The sequence below is a fragment of the Hoplias malabaricus genome, chromosome 8 (assembly GCF_029633855.1).
Source record: "Hoplias malabaricus isolate fHopMal1 chromosome 8, fHopMal1.hap1, whole genome shotgun sequence".
NCBI lineage: Eukaryota > Metazoa > Chordata > Actinopteri > Characiformes > Erythrinidae > Hoplias > Hoplias malabaricus.
Genome location: NC_089807.1, coordinates 5,261,947 through 5,278,200, shown reverse-complemented (window position 1 = coordinate 5,278,200; position 16,254 = coordinate 5,261,947). Strand labels below are relative to the sequence as shown.

The 16,254-nt window shown below is 39.4% G+C and overlaps 1 protein-coding gene across 1 annotated transcript in view; it reads left to right on the top strand.

The window, feature by feature from the left end:
- Positions 1-11,796, top strand: part of LOC136705530 (pro-neuregulin-3, membrane-bound isoform) — a gene marked incomplete at its 5' end in the record, with an annotated part of 467,573 nt that extends 455,777 nt beyond the window's left edge. Inside the window, 2 exon segments of the mRNA XM_066679152.1 lie at positions 1,367-1,555; positions 11,173-11,796. Coding sequence (XP_066535249.1) covers positions 1,367-1,555; positions 11,173-11,674 — 691 coding nt within the window.
- Positions 11,797-16,254: the final 4,458 nt, after the last annotated feature.

The window sequence follows — 16,254 nt, the reverse complement described above, 5'->3', positions numbered from 1 at the left end:
GTCCACTGTCTGTGAGTTCCTGCATTGGGCTGGCACCCTGTTCAAGGTGTGTTCCTTCCGTGCACCCAGTAAATCCAGGTAGGCTCTGGGCCCACTATGGCCCTGATCAAGATGAAGTGCTTACAGATGATGACTGAATGGCTGAATTGAATTGAATTGAACAGAATTATCCAAGTTTAGACCATTACTGAGTGGCTACAAAAACAGAAAAATCAGAAAAGATACAAAAATTTTATCCAAATGACGAGGTTGAAATGTGGACAGAGGGAACAGCATTTAACAAATAGAAACTACTTTTTTTCGGCTTTTAAAGCACTATTCTGGTTATTTAAATAATTGTAAAGCTTTCTGAATTGCTTAATTACAAAATTGATCCAATTTCATCAAATACTGGTGGCAGCTCTAGAGAAGTGTTTAGGAAACGGATCAGGCAGAAAAGAGGGACGGAAGCTCTCTCCACTTAAGTGCCTTTCAAGCCCCTTTCTGTGTTGAGTGTGTGTCAATATAAGAGCTATGTTTTCATAAAAACACACCTGCCATAGAGAGAGGGTGTGTGTGTGTTGGAGGGTGGGGGGGTAAAAAGAGCTGCGGAAAAGAGAGAAGGAGAGGTGAGAAGAAAGAAAGAGAGAGAGAGAGAGAAAGAGAGAGAGAGAGAGAGAGAGAGAAGGAAAAGAGAGAGTTATAAAGAAAACTGGTGTAATTGAGTGGAGAATGTGGGCCTTATGTGTGTGGATACAGCAGCAGTGAAGCATTCTAATGTTGGTCAAATGTAGCAGATGGTGACTGCCCAGACATACTTTATCAAAGAACAAATTATTTATTCATTTTATGTTTTTGGAAGAGTCTTTTTTTCTCCTTTTTCATGTCGTGATGTCTTTAAATGTAGTCAATGGTGTTTGTTTGTTTGTTTGTTTGTTTAATACATATATGTTAGTCTTGGTGGTCATGTAGTTACATTTAAATGACCTGAAGTGACAAAACCTTAGAGCAAAACTAATTTTACAAAAAGTTTGTAATCACTTTTGTGATTTAAAGGTTTGTAAATATTTTAAACAAACTTTGCTTCAAATTCATCCAGAAAAGTTTCTAATTTGCCATTGCTGCCTAGTTTGAACATGAATTTCTACTTATTTCACTTAAAGAAAGACCTGTTTCCCTGGATTCAAAAATGTGTATGAAATATATAATACCAATATGTATCTAAGGACTGTATTATTTCAAGCTTTTAATCTTGTAGATGTGTTGTGAGCAAGGATTCTCCTTCATTGTATGGATTTGTTAAATCAAGTATTTAGTAAACAGTAAAAAATTTTGTTCAGAATGTAAGGCTTACTAAAATTGAATACATTTTTTGTGCTGTTTCTAGGAGTGACTCTGTCTCATACACCGCTGAACAGAAAAACAGTCGCTCAGCTCTTCGTCTCTCAGCTCGTAGAACTCCGCCCATCCCCAGGGGACGCTTGAATCCTATTGGAGGAACGAGAGATTCTGGTCCGGCCTATCAGCACCTGCAGGAAACTGATGGATCAGAGAGAGAGGCGGAGCCAGGAAGAGTGTGAGTGATTTATGAAACTTAAAGATGGAAAGAGTTTTGAGTTCAGGAGACTTCACGGGTCAAAAGCATGGTTCACTTCACTGACCTCACCAACACTATGAACACTTTACCTGACATCTTTGCTTTCATCAGGGTTTGAACCGAGAAGCTTCTGACCTTGAAAGAGGTCATTATCCCCATTGAGGAAACCATAAGTTTTTGCTTGCCACCAGAGGGAATTAATGAGCAGTCTCCTGGGGAATCAATAGCAGCTGGCACCAGCGGATCTGAGCTCTATAAAAGCAGACCTGTCCCTTGGTTCAGATCTAGTTTGGAGTCTGTTGTGTCTTTTATTAAGATAGTATCTTGAGTAAATGCCTTTTTGGACCTCAAGGTAAATCTACAATCTTAATGACTCCTGCTGCTATTTAAACAAAAGGAAAATAGTAGAATAAAGTATTCTTTCTTTCCTAGCATTTACTTCTGTGTTAGGATGTTGGGTATACAGTGATCCCTCATTTTTGTTTGCTGGGGATGCGTTCCAAGACCACGGGCAAAAAAACAAATTTTCGCGAAGTAGAGGAAAGATATATTTTAAATGTATTTAATGAGTATTTGGACTTTTAAAACCCTCCCTGTGCTGTTAACAACCCACTCTTTGCATTCAACAGTCATTCTATAATGTTTTTCAGCTGGAACTACATGTGATATCCCACCAGTTTCTTTAATAGAGTAATTCCTAAGCTGTGATTTAGCGTAAGTAAATTTCACTTGGATGTGGACATGAACAATACATGTCCTGTACGTAAGAAATACTTGTAAATGATATATTTTGTCACCTACAGGCCTAGTCTAATACAGGTAAATAATTTAAAAAATTATTTTGGCTATTCATCTTTCACGGTTTTCCTAGATTTTCCCACAATATCCACTATATAGCGACCATAAGCCTCCTTGAATAAAACCGCAAAGTGGCGAATCCGCGAAAGAAGAACCACGAAGTAGCGAGGGATTACTGTATTCATATTTTTGTACTATTTTTTATCAACAAGGTAAAAAAAATCAACCCCTTGATATATATGTTATCACCCTGTAAAGTATTTAGAGCGTAGCTCAGGTGTTTACTTGGACCTACGCCCCTAGCTGGTGGCTTTACCTCATAAATCTTTACCTACCAACCTTGGAAAGCAGGGTTCAGTCCCACTCGAGGTGGTCAATCTATTGGCATGACCTTCAGCTGCTGACTGGTGGATATTATTAGTTTGAGAACTTAGAAAACTTAAAAGTCAAGTCCTTGTAAAACTAGGCTGAGACCTTGCCCTCCAGCTGGAGAGGTCAGCAGCCCCGGATGCTCTCTCATCACTACACTGACCATCCTTCGGCTGTGCCCTTGCTTCACCTCAGTAATGGTAATAGCTTGGGTCCCGGTTGTAAATATGTTTTGGTTTGGTACTTTCTGCTATTTGTGCTTCTTTAAGTCACAGGCAGATTGTTGCTCTCTTGTGTGCCATAAAGCAAAGCTGAAACATCAGGTGTGGGGTATGAGCACCACTTTGATTATGAAAGCTTTACAGTTCTGAACATTTCTGTACATATACTTAGTATACTGAGTTTCTGGGATTGTGGGAACATGTAGTTTTAATAGAGAACTGGACTGAAGCATGATTCATATTAATAGAACTTAACGGATGAAGCACTCCCATAGTCATTAAATGTCACTGATTTATTTTATTGATGTTATATTTAAAAAATAATATGTGGTCCAGCATGCAAGGGTTGTGCATTTCACAATCACCAGGCAGTCCATCCATCCATTCTCACAATAATTAATATGGTATCACTAATTAAGAATGAGACCTGTCCTTCCATCAATGTTTTTACTGAAAGATCTGTTATTTTCACAATCCTACTGTAAATTAATACATTTCTGAGAAAGTCTGTATTAAACACTCCTGCAGAGCCACTTTCAGTTTGCTGAAGGACAGTGTTTAATGGTCAGTTTTTTAGGGAGCCATTCCTGTCAATGACATTTGTCATTGTGAAGAACATTTTATAGATATGAAGACATTAGAGCAAAACAATATTCCATATCTATTATAGGCTAAAACAGTAGATCCTTGAGTTCTCTAGCCCTATACATTTTAGGAAAACTATATGTTTTGTCTGTTTATTTATCCTAATTGCTTGCAGAATGCTGGTTATCCAAAACTAGATTAGCCCCTACAAGTGCCCCTTTGCTGAAGTAACAATTTCTACTCTTCAGATTTGGGCACATTGCAATAAAGATCTGAATATATTCTGCATCATAAATATTGATGAAGTCAAATACTGATATTCAGGGTCCCCAACAGGGAAAGAACTTCCAGTGCTTCTCAGTACCATACCCTCTAGCCAACACCAGATAGTGAACAGGGTTGCTTTAACATCATGTGCCCTGGTTTCAGAACATGTCAACAATGGTAACGATGGCTAAATAAAATAAAGTATGTCTACACACATTTGCTTGTATTCTGTATACTGGAGAGTGATACCTTAGTATCAGGTATATAAAAAATAAAGCTGTGAAATGTTTATTACCTGAAGGAGTGGAATACCTGTCCAACTTCATCCAGCCTAGTGCAGACCTCATTGTTGGGAGGTCATTGTTCTCAGGTTATTGTGTGTGGCTGCTGTGTGTGGCCCCCTGATCACACTGAGGAGAACTACAGGGTTTCGGCACTGACCTATTTCTGTGTTTAGTCCCACAGCCTGCACAAGTGTATCCCTTAGGCTGAGAAAGATCTTGTTGTCATGGAGACAGGCTGGGATTGTGTGTGAGAGAGAGAGAGAGAGGGAGTGGGGATACTGCTGGTAACACTTACAGTGTAATCTATATTTACTAGGTTTAGTAAATACAAACACGTGCATATAATGTTTAGTATATATGGCTGCTGGTGTTGGTGGTGCCAACAGGGGGCACACTCCCTGTGGTCTCTGTGACACCCAGTGCCTGACTGTGTTGACGGGAATACTGTACTTAATAAACACCTTCATAAAACCTGAGGTCCTGACTCTCTGAGCTCATAAAAGGTCTCTGGGCATTTCCTGGAAACTATTTTGCATAAAATGTGAGTGGACTGGGCACTGCATTATTGTTGCTGGTACTTGTAGATAAAGGTGCCTGTCAGACCGGCTTCTCTCCCTTTCTTCAAGTTCAGGGATTTAAAGTACACAGCCATTATTCAAATATGCTAATTCTCTTCTGGTGCCTGAGCCACCCAGTCACGTAAAACGCATTGGAGTGAGCCTTTAATAACATCCATCAGAGTCTCGCACTTGCAGCCGCTCTGCCTTACGAGGTTACCTTTAATTAATCCATGGAACAAGAGGACTCTGTTGGAAAAGAAGGTACTACACCGCCCCTGTGGGAGTACCCTCTTATCGGTATAGGATGGTACCCCCCACATCCATGGGGTGGCACTACTCACATCACTGTGATCGTGCCTCTGATATCACTCGAGCCAATTAATTTGATGCACTGATACCTTGGCATTACTGTAGTCGTATTCCTTACATCACCGGGGTGCTAGCCTCACATCACTAGGGTTGTGTCCCTCTATCACTGGGTTGGTGCACCTTAAAACTAGGGTTGCACCAACACTGGCACTTACACAAAGTATCAGAACTGGCTATAGTGAGCACAGATACTATGAAGCAGGTAGTCCTGTGCATTGTGGCAATCAGAATTAGTTGATATGTGAATGTTCTCATCACACAGTCCATAATACAGACTCTGATATTCCAGAACTAATCCAACTACCTACATACTGGTTTTCAGCCATATACACTCAACCATACTAAAACCAAACACGTCCCACTCTGTTTACCCTTGCATCACACTGCCCCACAGAATCCCAGACACCTTGATGTGTACTTTTCAAATGTTTACAGGTTGTAACAATATATTTTTAGATCAATGTGAGAGAAGTGTAAATAATGACAGGCATGTTTCACACTGTGAGTCAGAGCTCAAACTGTGATGGACCATCCATTAATGTTCAGCCATTCACATCACAACAGTAATGCAACAGCATTAAAAAAAAGTTGCATTGGTGAATCCCTACTTACAAATCTGGGTTGGTATCCCTCACATCACTGATGATTTACCCCTGATATTCACTAGGCTGATACCCTTAATATCACTGTGGGAGGGCCATCCAACCCTACCAGTGTGAGAGAGGCCCATCTTAATCTTTACAACTCTAGTTACAGAAACAGACCCTGGACAGGGCTCCAGTCCCTCAATAGAATAATTAACCATTTTAAACTGTCATCGCAAATCTCATTACTATAAAATATTCAGCATCGGTGTTGTCAGTTATTGCAATTTTTTGCAGACTATGTTGCTGTTCACAGCTTTGTAGGGACAGCAGGGTTTGGGTGGTTGCCAACAGAGTCCCATTACAACACAATAGCATACCAACGAATAAAGCTAACCACCATTAGTTTGGAGCAGAACACAAGCCGAGCTGTTAATCCGTGCTAGCCAAGCTGCTGCCTTCAAAACAAGCATCCCGCTACACCCGTGTCTGCCAATTAACTTGCGGCTGGGTGCCAGCTTCTTGGTGCTTGTCGCATCTATTAAAATACAGATTAGCTCCTATGCTAGGCCGGCTACGCAGCTTAAGATGACTGACTTGCTTCAGTCATTTACAAGCCAGAGTCCTCCTAATTCTTCCCTCTGCAGGAGAGACAGATAGATAGTGTCTGGAGCCACTGCGGAAGAGGAGATTACAGGTAGGGCATCATTAAAAAGAGATAAATCTCCACTCGTCCCCTTCTCTCTGAATGACTTTAATCTCCGATCTGATCAAAAAATGCAGTCCTCTTAATCACAAACCCACAGCTCTCTTCTCCACAACAGCACGCCTGGTCTGAGTCCTGACTGAAGAGACTGTAAATTGACCCTGTGTTTTAATTCACTGCTCTAAAGTGGCGTGGGAGGGTGCTTCCTTCAGCAGTTTCCCGGAATATTTTAGGTGTTGGCAAAATGGGTTTTTGGTCTGAAGAGGTGGACTATGAATGAATCTGTAATTAAGAATTGTTGTAAATGGTCAAAATGGTCAGGCTAAATGAGGGATAGTGTTATCATGACCTATTCCTGGACAGAGAGTTTGAAATACATGGTCTATTCCTATTTGATTTTCATAGAATTTTCAAATAAACTGCACCTAATTCATTAATGAAGCTCTGAGGAATGAGGGACTGGTCACTGGTGGTTGTCTGCTATCAAAAATGGGTCACCCTGAAAACTTTCCTGACAATGAGATATTCATATTTGCAAACAAATGCAGCTACTAATGGCCAATATGCAAAGCAGGCCTGAGGATATGTTGAGAATGAAATAATGTTGGAAAAATATAGGGCTTCTTTGTGTAATCAGACAGAAGTGCACCAGTCATGTCTGTAAAGTTCAATGTAGTTAGCAACTGATTCACCATAATGACCATAACATTTGGCATAATGAGCACAATTTGACATATTTGGAGACACCCCGTGCTGAATGTCCCCTTATGGATTAAATAAATATTACACAGGATCCGAGTAATTTCTTCAGTACATCTATTTGAAAATGCAGTATACAAGCTAAGAAGTGATGTAACCCCTTATAGTAACATGAGGTCATATTGTAATATTGAGGGTTTTTATCCTGGGGCTTGCCCTAGTGTAATTCATATTTTTCAGCACGTACGGAAATCAGTACAGTGTGTGTGGGGGTGGGGGGGGGCTGAATTGCAATGACAGAGAGTCTATTCTCACTATTACAGCTCAGTGAAGCATTGCAATGCAAGGATGGTTCCTAATGATTTAAAGATTTAAAAAAACAATGTTTTGTTAGTTGGAGTGATCTGAATGTTTAACAAAAAAACAAGAGGGATATTTAACTTCTGATCCAAGTCAACAGCTTCCGTTTGGAGCTATGGGCTGTCTGGTTGATCCTATGACCTGGTGTAAGGACCATTTCCGGGCATCCAAAAATGATCATTATACGGCAATGAACTGAGCAGATTCCTCTATAAAAATGGGTCTAATCACCCAAAGGATTAGCCAGATGAACCACTTCTCTGTCCTTCAAACAGATATCTGAACTGATTGTCAAAAATCAACATGGTCTTAAGCCTGTTTGCAGTGATGGGACGTAGAATAAGTTTGTTCTTATAATCCCAAGCACTAAGCACTTTGTTGTTTACTGATTATCAAAGCCCAGCCTTGCTAAAACTTCCTCTTTCTTGGTGTCTTTTTTCTAATGGACAGTGGGGAGATGGTTGGACCCTTCCTTGACAGAGGCTTAACTCTGATTAGGGTATTACAAGTGATTGAGACACTAGGTTAAATATTGACGGAGTGAGTTGTCTCAGATTATGATTTATTACAAAAAGATAAGAAGCAAGAGACACAATCCGGTGCTAGTCTCCTAGCTCTAGACATTAGTGTTGAAGGTCTTTTTGCTTGAACCTCTCCTTCTATTAACCACAGAAGTGTTCTACAGTCAACCCCCACCACCCCAAAGATCCATCTGTGAGCTCTGAGTCACATCTTGTCATCCTTCAGTGAGTGTGAACAAGGGGCTGTCTTCTGGGCACTGAGCAAACGGAATGAATGTCATAATTAATAGCGAGAGTTGCAAAGCAGCCTCTCGTTCTTTCGAAGGCCTCAGCAGTCCTCATTTCATCTGTCCTTGCTTCGGTTTGCAAGATGAATAATGTAGCCTTCAATATGGAGCTTGTGTTTGTTGACACATTGTTGGGGGTACAGTTTCAGACCCTCAGCTGAGCTAATGAGAGGAAGTGTTTCAGATATTGTTTGGTGCCTCTTTTGCTTTTTTTCAATCATCTGGAAGGACAGTAGCCTCAATAGAGGAACATGAGCGGTGACATGAGATCAGTGGACACTCTAATAATGTGTGTTAATAATCTGCAATTATTTGTCATTGTACAACATACAACAAAATTTGTCTTCTGCATTAAACCTATCTGTGGCAGTGACCACACGCACACACACACTAGTGCACTACAGGCTGTGAAAATACACCCAGAGCAGCAGGCAACCATCCCCAGCACCCAGGGAGCATTTTGGGGTTTGGTGCCTTACTCAAGGGCACTGTTTCTGCCGGTACTGGGGATCAAATGGGCAACCTTCCGGTACCAAGTCCGGTCCTCTAACAATTAGGCCAAGGCTGCCTCTAGACCTGATAGTTGTCTTATAATACAGATCACTGGATTAGCAACACCTACCTTGTATCTGCACTCAATGTTCATCTCTACTGATCATAAGGGAGCACTTTGTACTTCTAAGATTACAGACTGTAAATTTAGGTAGTAGATAATTCTCAGCCCTGCAGTGACACTGATGTGGTGGTGGTGTGTTAGTGTGTGTCGTTCTGGCACAAGTGGATCAGACTCAGCAGCACTGCTGGAGTTTTTAAACACTCTGTCCATTCACCATCTGTTAGACACCCCTACCTTTTTGGTTCACCTTGTAGATGTAAACTCTGACACAGTAGCTCAAAGGTACCAGTCACAAGTTTGCTATTTTGGCAGGACCTGTAGTAGGAGGTAGACAGCCTATCATTGCTACTGGCAGAATTCTAGTTACTTACAAAATAGTGTACAGAACAAATGCAACAAATGTTTAAGAAACAAAAGTACATGGCCATGGCCAAGTAATAGCAGGCAGCAAGCTGCTAAGCAGCGCTGAGTAACAAGCTTTGGAAACAAGCTCCCTCAGTCTGCATGTAAAGCAGATAGCAGCAGTGATAGCAGGCAGCTAGCCACCAAGCAGCGGTGAAAACTGGCTCCCTTAGTTGGCCGGCATTGCTAATAGTAGCAGTGATTACAGGCAGCTAGGTGCCGAATAGTGGCAGAGAAGTCCCAGAGTCCACAGACACTGCAGATAGTAGCAGTGATAGCAGGCAGCTAGCCAAAGGGTAGAAACTATTAGTGGTGTTGAAGGCAGGCTCCCTTAGTGGGCATGGTGATTATAGGCAGCTTGCCCTTGAGCAGTGCCAAATGGTGGTTGCTAGTGCTCCCTGCAAGGTTGCTGAAAACTGAAGCTACATGAATAAGCACAAGGGGTGTTCAAGAATTAAAAAAAAAGAATGTGCCATAAATAACCTATTTACACAGAAGGGTACATCATTCTACTGAAATATCTACCTATGTTAGAAAAAGTAAAGAAACAATAAAGCTGCTACCATTTTTCTTGTATTTGACTTTCCATTTCCTCCTTAAATGGCTCGCTTGACAAGATTAATGTTATATTCCTTATCAAATATTACCTCAGTATCATTTTACAAGGCAAATATTTGCCACTTATTCACAATTTTCGTATTCAAACATTAAGCTTCAAACGCATTGTCAATATTTCCTCTTGTTTTCCTTTGACTCTCGTCATGGAGCTTTTTAGAAGGATGCTGAGACTTTTTATGTCCAGTAGAATGTATTGTTATATCTGTTCATTAGGTTGTTTCCATGGCCGAAGCACACTTTTGTTGCAACCCGGGGTATGGAAACATTACAGGGATTGGGCATCACAGGCCAAATCCCCAATAGATTTTTGCTCTGGAATGGACACCCCATTTAGTGTGTTTAGAATGGACACTGGTTGCAGCAGAGCTGTCATAAATGCCAGTGCTTCAAATTAGCTTGTTTCCTTGATGTATGATGATACATCTTGGTCATTTTATGATTTAGTGTAGCTCCACATACCCCCATATGTTTTCTTTGGCAAAGCAGACCATTTTCAAATTTTCTAATTCCTTATTTTTCCCCTCTAAACTGTCTTTCCATCTCCAGCATTTTCCATTGTGCTGATATTTACACATTTTTATTCTCTTCATAAATCACTTTTTAAAAGGTGCTATATCATAAGAAAGCAGACTTACACTTAGAACTGAGGCGATTGACCGACTTGGCTGGTCTGAGACCACCTACAGGACACATTTCCTTATTTGAGATCTTTCTGTTCATGAGCTGCAGGCATCTAGTTAATTGCACTATTATTTATTATTGCTGGTAAACGTTAGATTTAGATGTTTTGACAGTCATGTTCTGCTATTGGTTGCATTAATAATTTCTGTACCAAACTCAGCTCAGTGTCAAACACTGATTGAAGTTAACTTCTTATTCAAACTCTCCTTTCCACATTAAAAGGTACAACACTGACACCGATGGCCTAGAGAACATTCAATTCTAACTTAAAGTTGGCATTCACGATTGTGATCAAGAAACACTCTTTTGTAAAAGTCTGAGGAATTTTCCTCATCATTTGTCAATCTCCAATCTGTGTGTGTGCTCAAAACATGTTTTATGAATTTCTGGTGTCTGTAAATGGATAAAAATAAACTGCCTCTGTCTGAAAACGGCATCTGCGTTTTTCATTTGATTTTTAAAAAACTTAACCACATACAAACAAGAAGTTGTTTTCTTTCTCAAATGCACCATTCCACATTAAAATATATAGAGCTTCTAAATGTTAACAAACCAGAGCAATATTTCCCCACAATCGTAAACATTCCCTTTAAACTATGAATTAAATACCTCAGTGAATTATAAATTATGATAATGTTTTCTTGACTTTGTCTATCTCTCTCGCTGCAGAAACACCATGAAGTCTAATGGCAACCTGCACCAGGATTCCTTCCACAATATGCAAGCCTCCCATTCTTCTTGCTCATGGGGAGGTCAACTGGACCAGGGTTCTTCTGGAAACCTGAGCTCTGGCATCCCAGGAAGGAGTTCCCTAGCTCCGTATCGGCCATGCTCCATTCCCATCATCCCCTCTGTCCACTCGCCCCAAGATGAGGCTTGCATGCAAACGGCCACCACAGGCGGAAGTGGACAGATGTCTGTGTCCTTAGAGAAGCCTGCTGAGAAACAGAAGGAAGCGGCACATCTTCTGGAGGAAGCCCAGGAGACACTCCGAGCGTTGGCTCATGCCAACAGGAAGGAGGACGTCACAGTTCCTGTTCGTCAAGGGGCCAGAGAGACAGTCTGCATTCTTCTTGCCAATGGTGGAGCGAATGGAGGTGTGGCCCCCAGTGGCCCCACAGAGACTCAGTTAGTGGAAGCCAGAGTTACACAGAAAGACTTGAATCAATGAGGGGATCATACAAGGAGCAGTCGCCAAACAAGCCTTGCATCTTCACAGCAAGGCCACAGAATGTTCGGTCCGAACAAATGAGTGAATGAATTGAGAGATGAATGGGGGAATGGATGGAATTCTATGGAACACTTCAAAGGGGATACAAAACTCTCAGTGGGAGTGACAGTCTCGGAAATTCAGAAATCAAAAGATTATTATTTATATGCATTTATTAAATGAGAAGATTCTACTTAGAAAAAAAAAAGAAAAGAAACCAAATAGTCTGTCATCTCTATGGTGTTTTTAATTGTATAAAATATACATAGATCTATATAAATGGCTATAAATATATCTGAATTTAAAAAATGGTGACCAGGGGATGAAAACATTAAAGGAAAAATGGGAATGATACAGAACTTTTTTCATTTTCCAACTGATGTCTTGCAGGCTCGGACCGTTTATTACTTACTCATCTCTTTTGCACCTCCATCTGGGGAAACTAAGATAAGCTCCTACGACAAAGTTTACTGGCACTTGTTATCCACTATCCTTGCCAAGGATCCTGTTTCAATTCTGCCTTGGAATAAAGCACCACTTTCACATACAGACATGGGATATGACAGAACTACAATCTAAACGAAGCAAACAACACAACAAACATTCAATCAGAGAGTGGAGCACTGCCTCAAGACTTCAGGGGGGAATGGACGAATCTGTCGCTCGTCTTTTTTTTTTGGAGTAGTATGCTGTCCAGGTTCTGTTTTTCTTTCATGATTTCTGTTTTTATTTTTTGTATTGGAGTGTGTTTTCTCCTCTGGAGCCATGGACCCTAAGAACCGGGACAAGTCTATCCATCTTGAGCTTGGACTTCTGATGGATGGAAACTGAAGTGGCCAGCCCCCGAAATTAAGGGAGCGCCCTCTATCCCTCAATGGAAGAGGAAGGAAGAGAATGAGCTTATGTGTTTTCTTTTAGTTTCTGGTGAATGATCTGCTGCTTTCCAAGGGGGCTTGGGTTGGGGTGGGTGGGATAACGGGAAGGAACAGTGGCAAACAAACAAAAGAAAAAAAAAAAGAGAGAGAGAAACAACCAGATACAGAAGAATAGTTTGTGTGGTAATTTCCAATTGGGATGAACAGTTTTCATTTGAATTTCCAATTTGAATGTGAGAATTAAAAAAAAGAAAAAAAAAAAAAAAAGATAAAATAACTAAGGAGGAATCTTTTTTGGTGACACTACTTCTCTTCATTTCTTTACTATGGTTCTTGGCCCCAGTTCTTCACAGAAAATTGTGCATGTTGATGAATATTGGTTTATTTATTTATTTATTTTATTTTATTTTTTTGCGAATTCACCCCACGGGGGTCTACACTTCTTGGGTTTTGCTCACAGAGCTCAGAGTCACAAATGGGAATCAAAGCCACATGTCCAGCAGTAGTGTGCAAAAGTTTTGACTCCCATTGGTCAAAGTAGAAGGTGAGATAAGTGAAAATGTCTTATACAAGGTAGTGATTTGTATGGGAAAACATTTGGAACTCAAGAGACTTGGATATCTTCAGTTCCACAATTAAGCTCTAGTTATGAAGGCAAGTAGAGCATGTATACAATCAGCATGACAAGTCTTTTGACCAGGAGTGACAAAACTTTTGTGTACAAATGCAGTGCTTGGCTGACAGAAATACAAAGCAGAGACAAAGATGTTAAAGGACAAAAATGTGTGGTGACAGGATTCAGCACAATAGTAAGGTTACATTGCAGCCCCCATAGCACTCACTGTGTATATCATTTGAGATAACTACCTTTAGTCACAGTGCTAAAGTAAATTAAAAGGTGCTAGAAGCCACTCCAACCATTGATTTGTTTGAAAAACAGCTAACAGACATGCATTTTTTTTCTCTCTCTCTCACTGACAGATGGCAGTGGGAAATGTCAAACAATCCAACAAATGCTGAACTTTCCAAAGTTCAGGGGTTTGTTTTAGTCAGAGAAGGATTTAAACTGCAAGGGTGGACAGTGACTGCATCATAATTTTGTTTGAGTACTTTTTAGTAATATTTGTTTGTTTATTTTAAAATGCAAATCATGTTTATGGTCAATTTAGGGCAGCGAAACAATTGCTGTACTTAAAACTTTCCCACAACAATGGAAAGTGTAGAGTATTAAACTTTTGATTGTTTTGTGGTTCCTTACAGGATACTTACAACCTACAGGTTCTCGATGAAATAAATAAACATCTAAAGTAAATGGCCAATCAGGATGTAGAAGTTGGGAAATTTATTTGGGATTATTTTGGTAAAATCCTAAGGTCAATCATTTCCTTAACCTGATATTAGCAGCAAACTCAAACTCTAAACCATTGTTACTTCACCTCATACATGATGTGTTTTCTTATACATTGTTAGAAAGACATTTCTTCATTCACTAACAATTTCAAAGTAACAGAAATGAGTTTTTAGAAACAACAACATTCAGTGAGTTTTAGAAACAATGTCCCAGACCAAGGAAGATTGAAGAAGAAATATTAATTATGTCCCTTTTTGTTACTGAGCAAAATTTCACAGGTGTTGCATAATGTAGAATGAATACAAAATGCCGGTAATGCAGTGCCCATTCATATATTTGTTTGTGGTTATTTGTTTTATGATTGTCTTATTACACACCAGAAATGGTCGAGATAATATGTTTTACAAAATGCACACTAGTGTTAAAAGTGATAGTGAGTGAGAAAACATATTGTGGTAAGACTTCACACAAACTTCACGGATTGGACAACAGATGGGATGCCACCTTACTGGCCAGGTAGTTTTTCCTCAAACATGACAGGTGCTGTAGTGGGATGCAGATAATTAATGGTTAATACGTAACTTCAGGCAGAGAAGAAAGAACCAGGAAATGCTGCTAAACATTGGTGTCAGAATTCTTTTTCATTTTGATGGGGAACATTCTTACTCAGTCTAAGTCTTGTGAACTGTGTATTCATAACGCTTTAGAAATGAATTCATGGACATGCTTTGTGTGTGTATATTCCACATAGTATACAATACTGTGAATGCCATATGATGTCTGATTAATGCATATAGCTTTGTGAATACATGTTTCATAAGAGGTTTTACCAGAATATTTCATCCTAAATGAAAGTTTGCCCTTTCCCCTTGTGTGGGATAAAGTCTTGCAATTTCAGGGAGTAACAGATTGAGCCTTTAAGGGCAAAGAGGTAAGATTTTGTTATTTGATCTTCTCTGACCTTTCCCTGGCTGAGCTCATCTGAGAGAAGCTGCACAGATGCCCATCAGAGCTAGCTGTCTGCTAGTATTCTGCCATATTCTCTCCTAAAAATCAGTATTTGACGTTGTCAAAAAAATGTTTTTCATTAAAACAGAGTAGGAGAACCTGAAGAACCAGGCCAATGGAGCCAAACGTTGTATTAAATATATATTAACTATGCAGTTACATATTAATACCACATGTAAAAACAAAGTAACAACTGGAGATATATGTTGTTAACCTGTTACACATGGATTACATGAAGTATGCACATTATTACATATGTGACTACTGAAGACAATACATGTGTAAATGCTAAAGATGCATATTGTTGTTATATTATTAATGTGTAACTCCACAGTTGTTAAATACAGCAGGTCCTCCCTGTCCCCTTTTTATTTGGCAGAGTGTACCAAGCTATAAACAATTCTGACCCTTCTTTAAGAAAAGATGCTGCTGATGTAGTTTATTTTTATTTCTATGTTTCAGGTCTTAAAGTTGCTCAACGTTCCCCCATCAACTTCTAAAGGTATACCTTGTATAGACATGGTAATGTGTAATGGAATGGAACCCAGATTATGTCACTTGCATAATTCTCAACACCTGAAAAGGAGGTTCATGACATATGCATATGCATTTAATAACATATCTTTCTGAATTGATATTTTCTATCATCTCATGTAAATGCTCACAATATGACACAAAGTAAAGGGCAGTATGTTGATATAGAAGCATTACAACCAAAATAAATATTTGTCACATTTATAGCACTGTTAATAAATCATTATTACCATGTAATATATTACCCTAAAATATATTAAAGCTCTCATATTTGATTTCCACTATCACTTAAGTTTGTAGGGGGTTTTAACATTAATTAGGCTTTATTACAAGAATATGATGGTTTATAACAATAAATGGACCTTATATGTGACCTTATATATATATAGCCTTATTAAATGCTTACACATATGTAATGAAGTTCCACTGAAGGTAGCTTTCTAACAAAGTGACTTTTTCTTTATGTTGCTTCATTGTTGTGCTTCCTTATTCCACTGAACATCAAAATGTACTAACAATTTGTGAGAAGTACTTCAACCAGTAGAGGGCACTCTCACATTCCAAGAAGAACCAGTTGAATCAATATTACTAGTGCTTTCTTATTAAATCTGAGACTTGTCCTAATTCATACAAGCTTTTATATAGCAATGGCAGTCCTGTCCTACTTTGCTACCACCCAAATTCAAGATTAACTTCTCTTGGTCATAATACAGATTTCCTGTTTGCTTTCTGATTTAATGATCATTTTCCTGTAGACCATCTGGGCTTTGTAT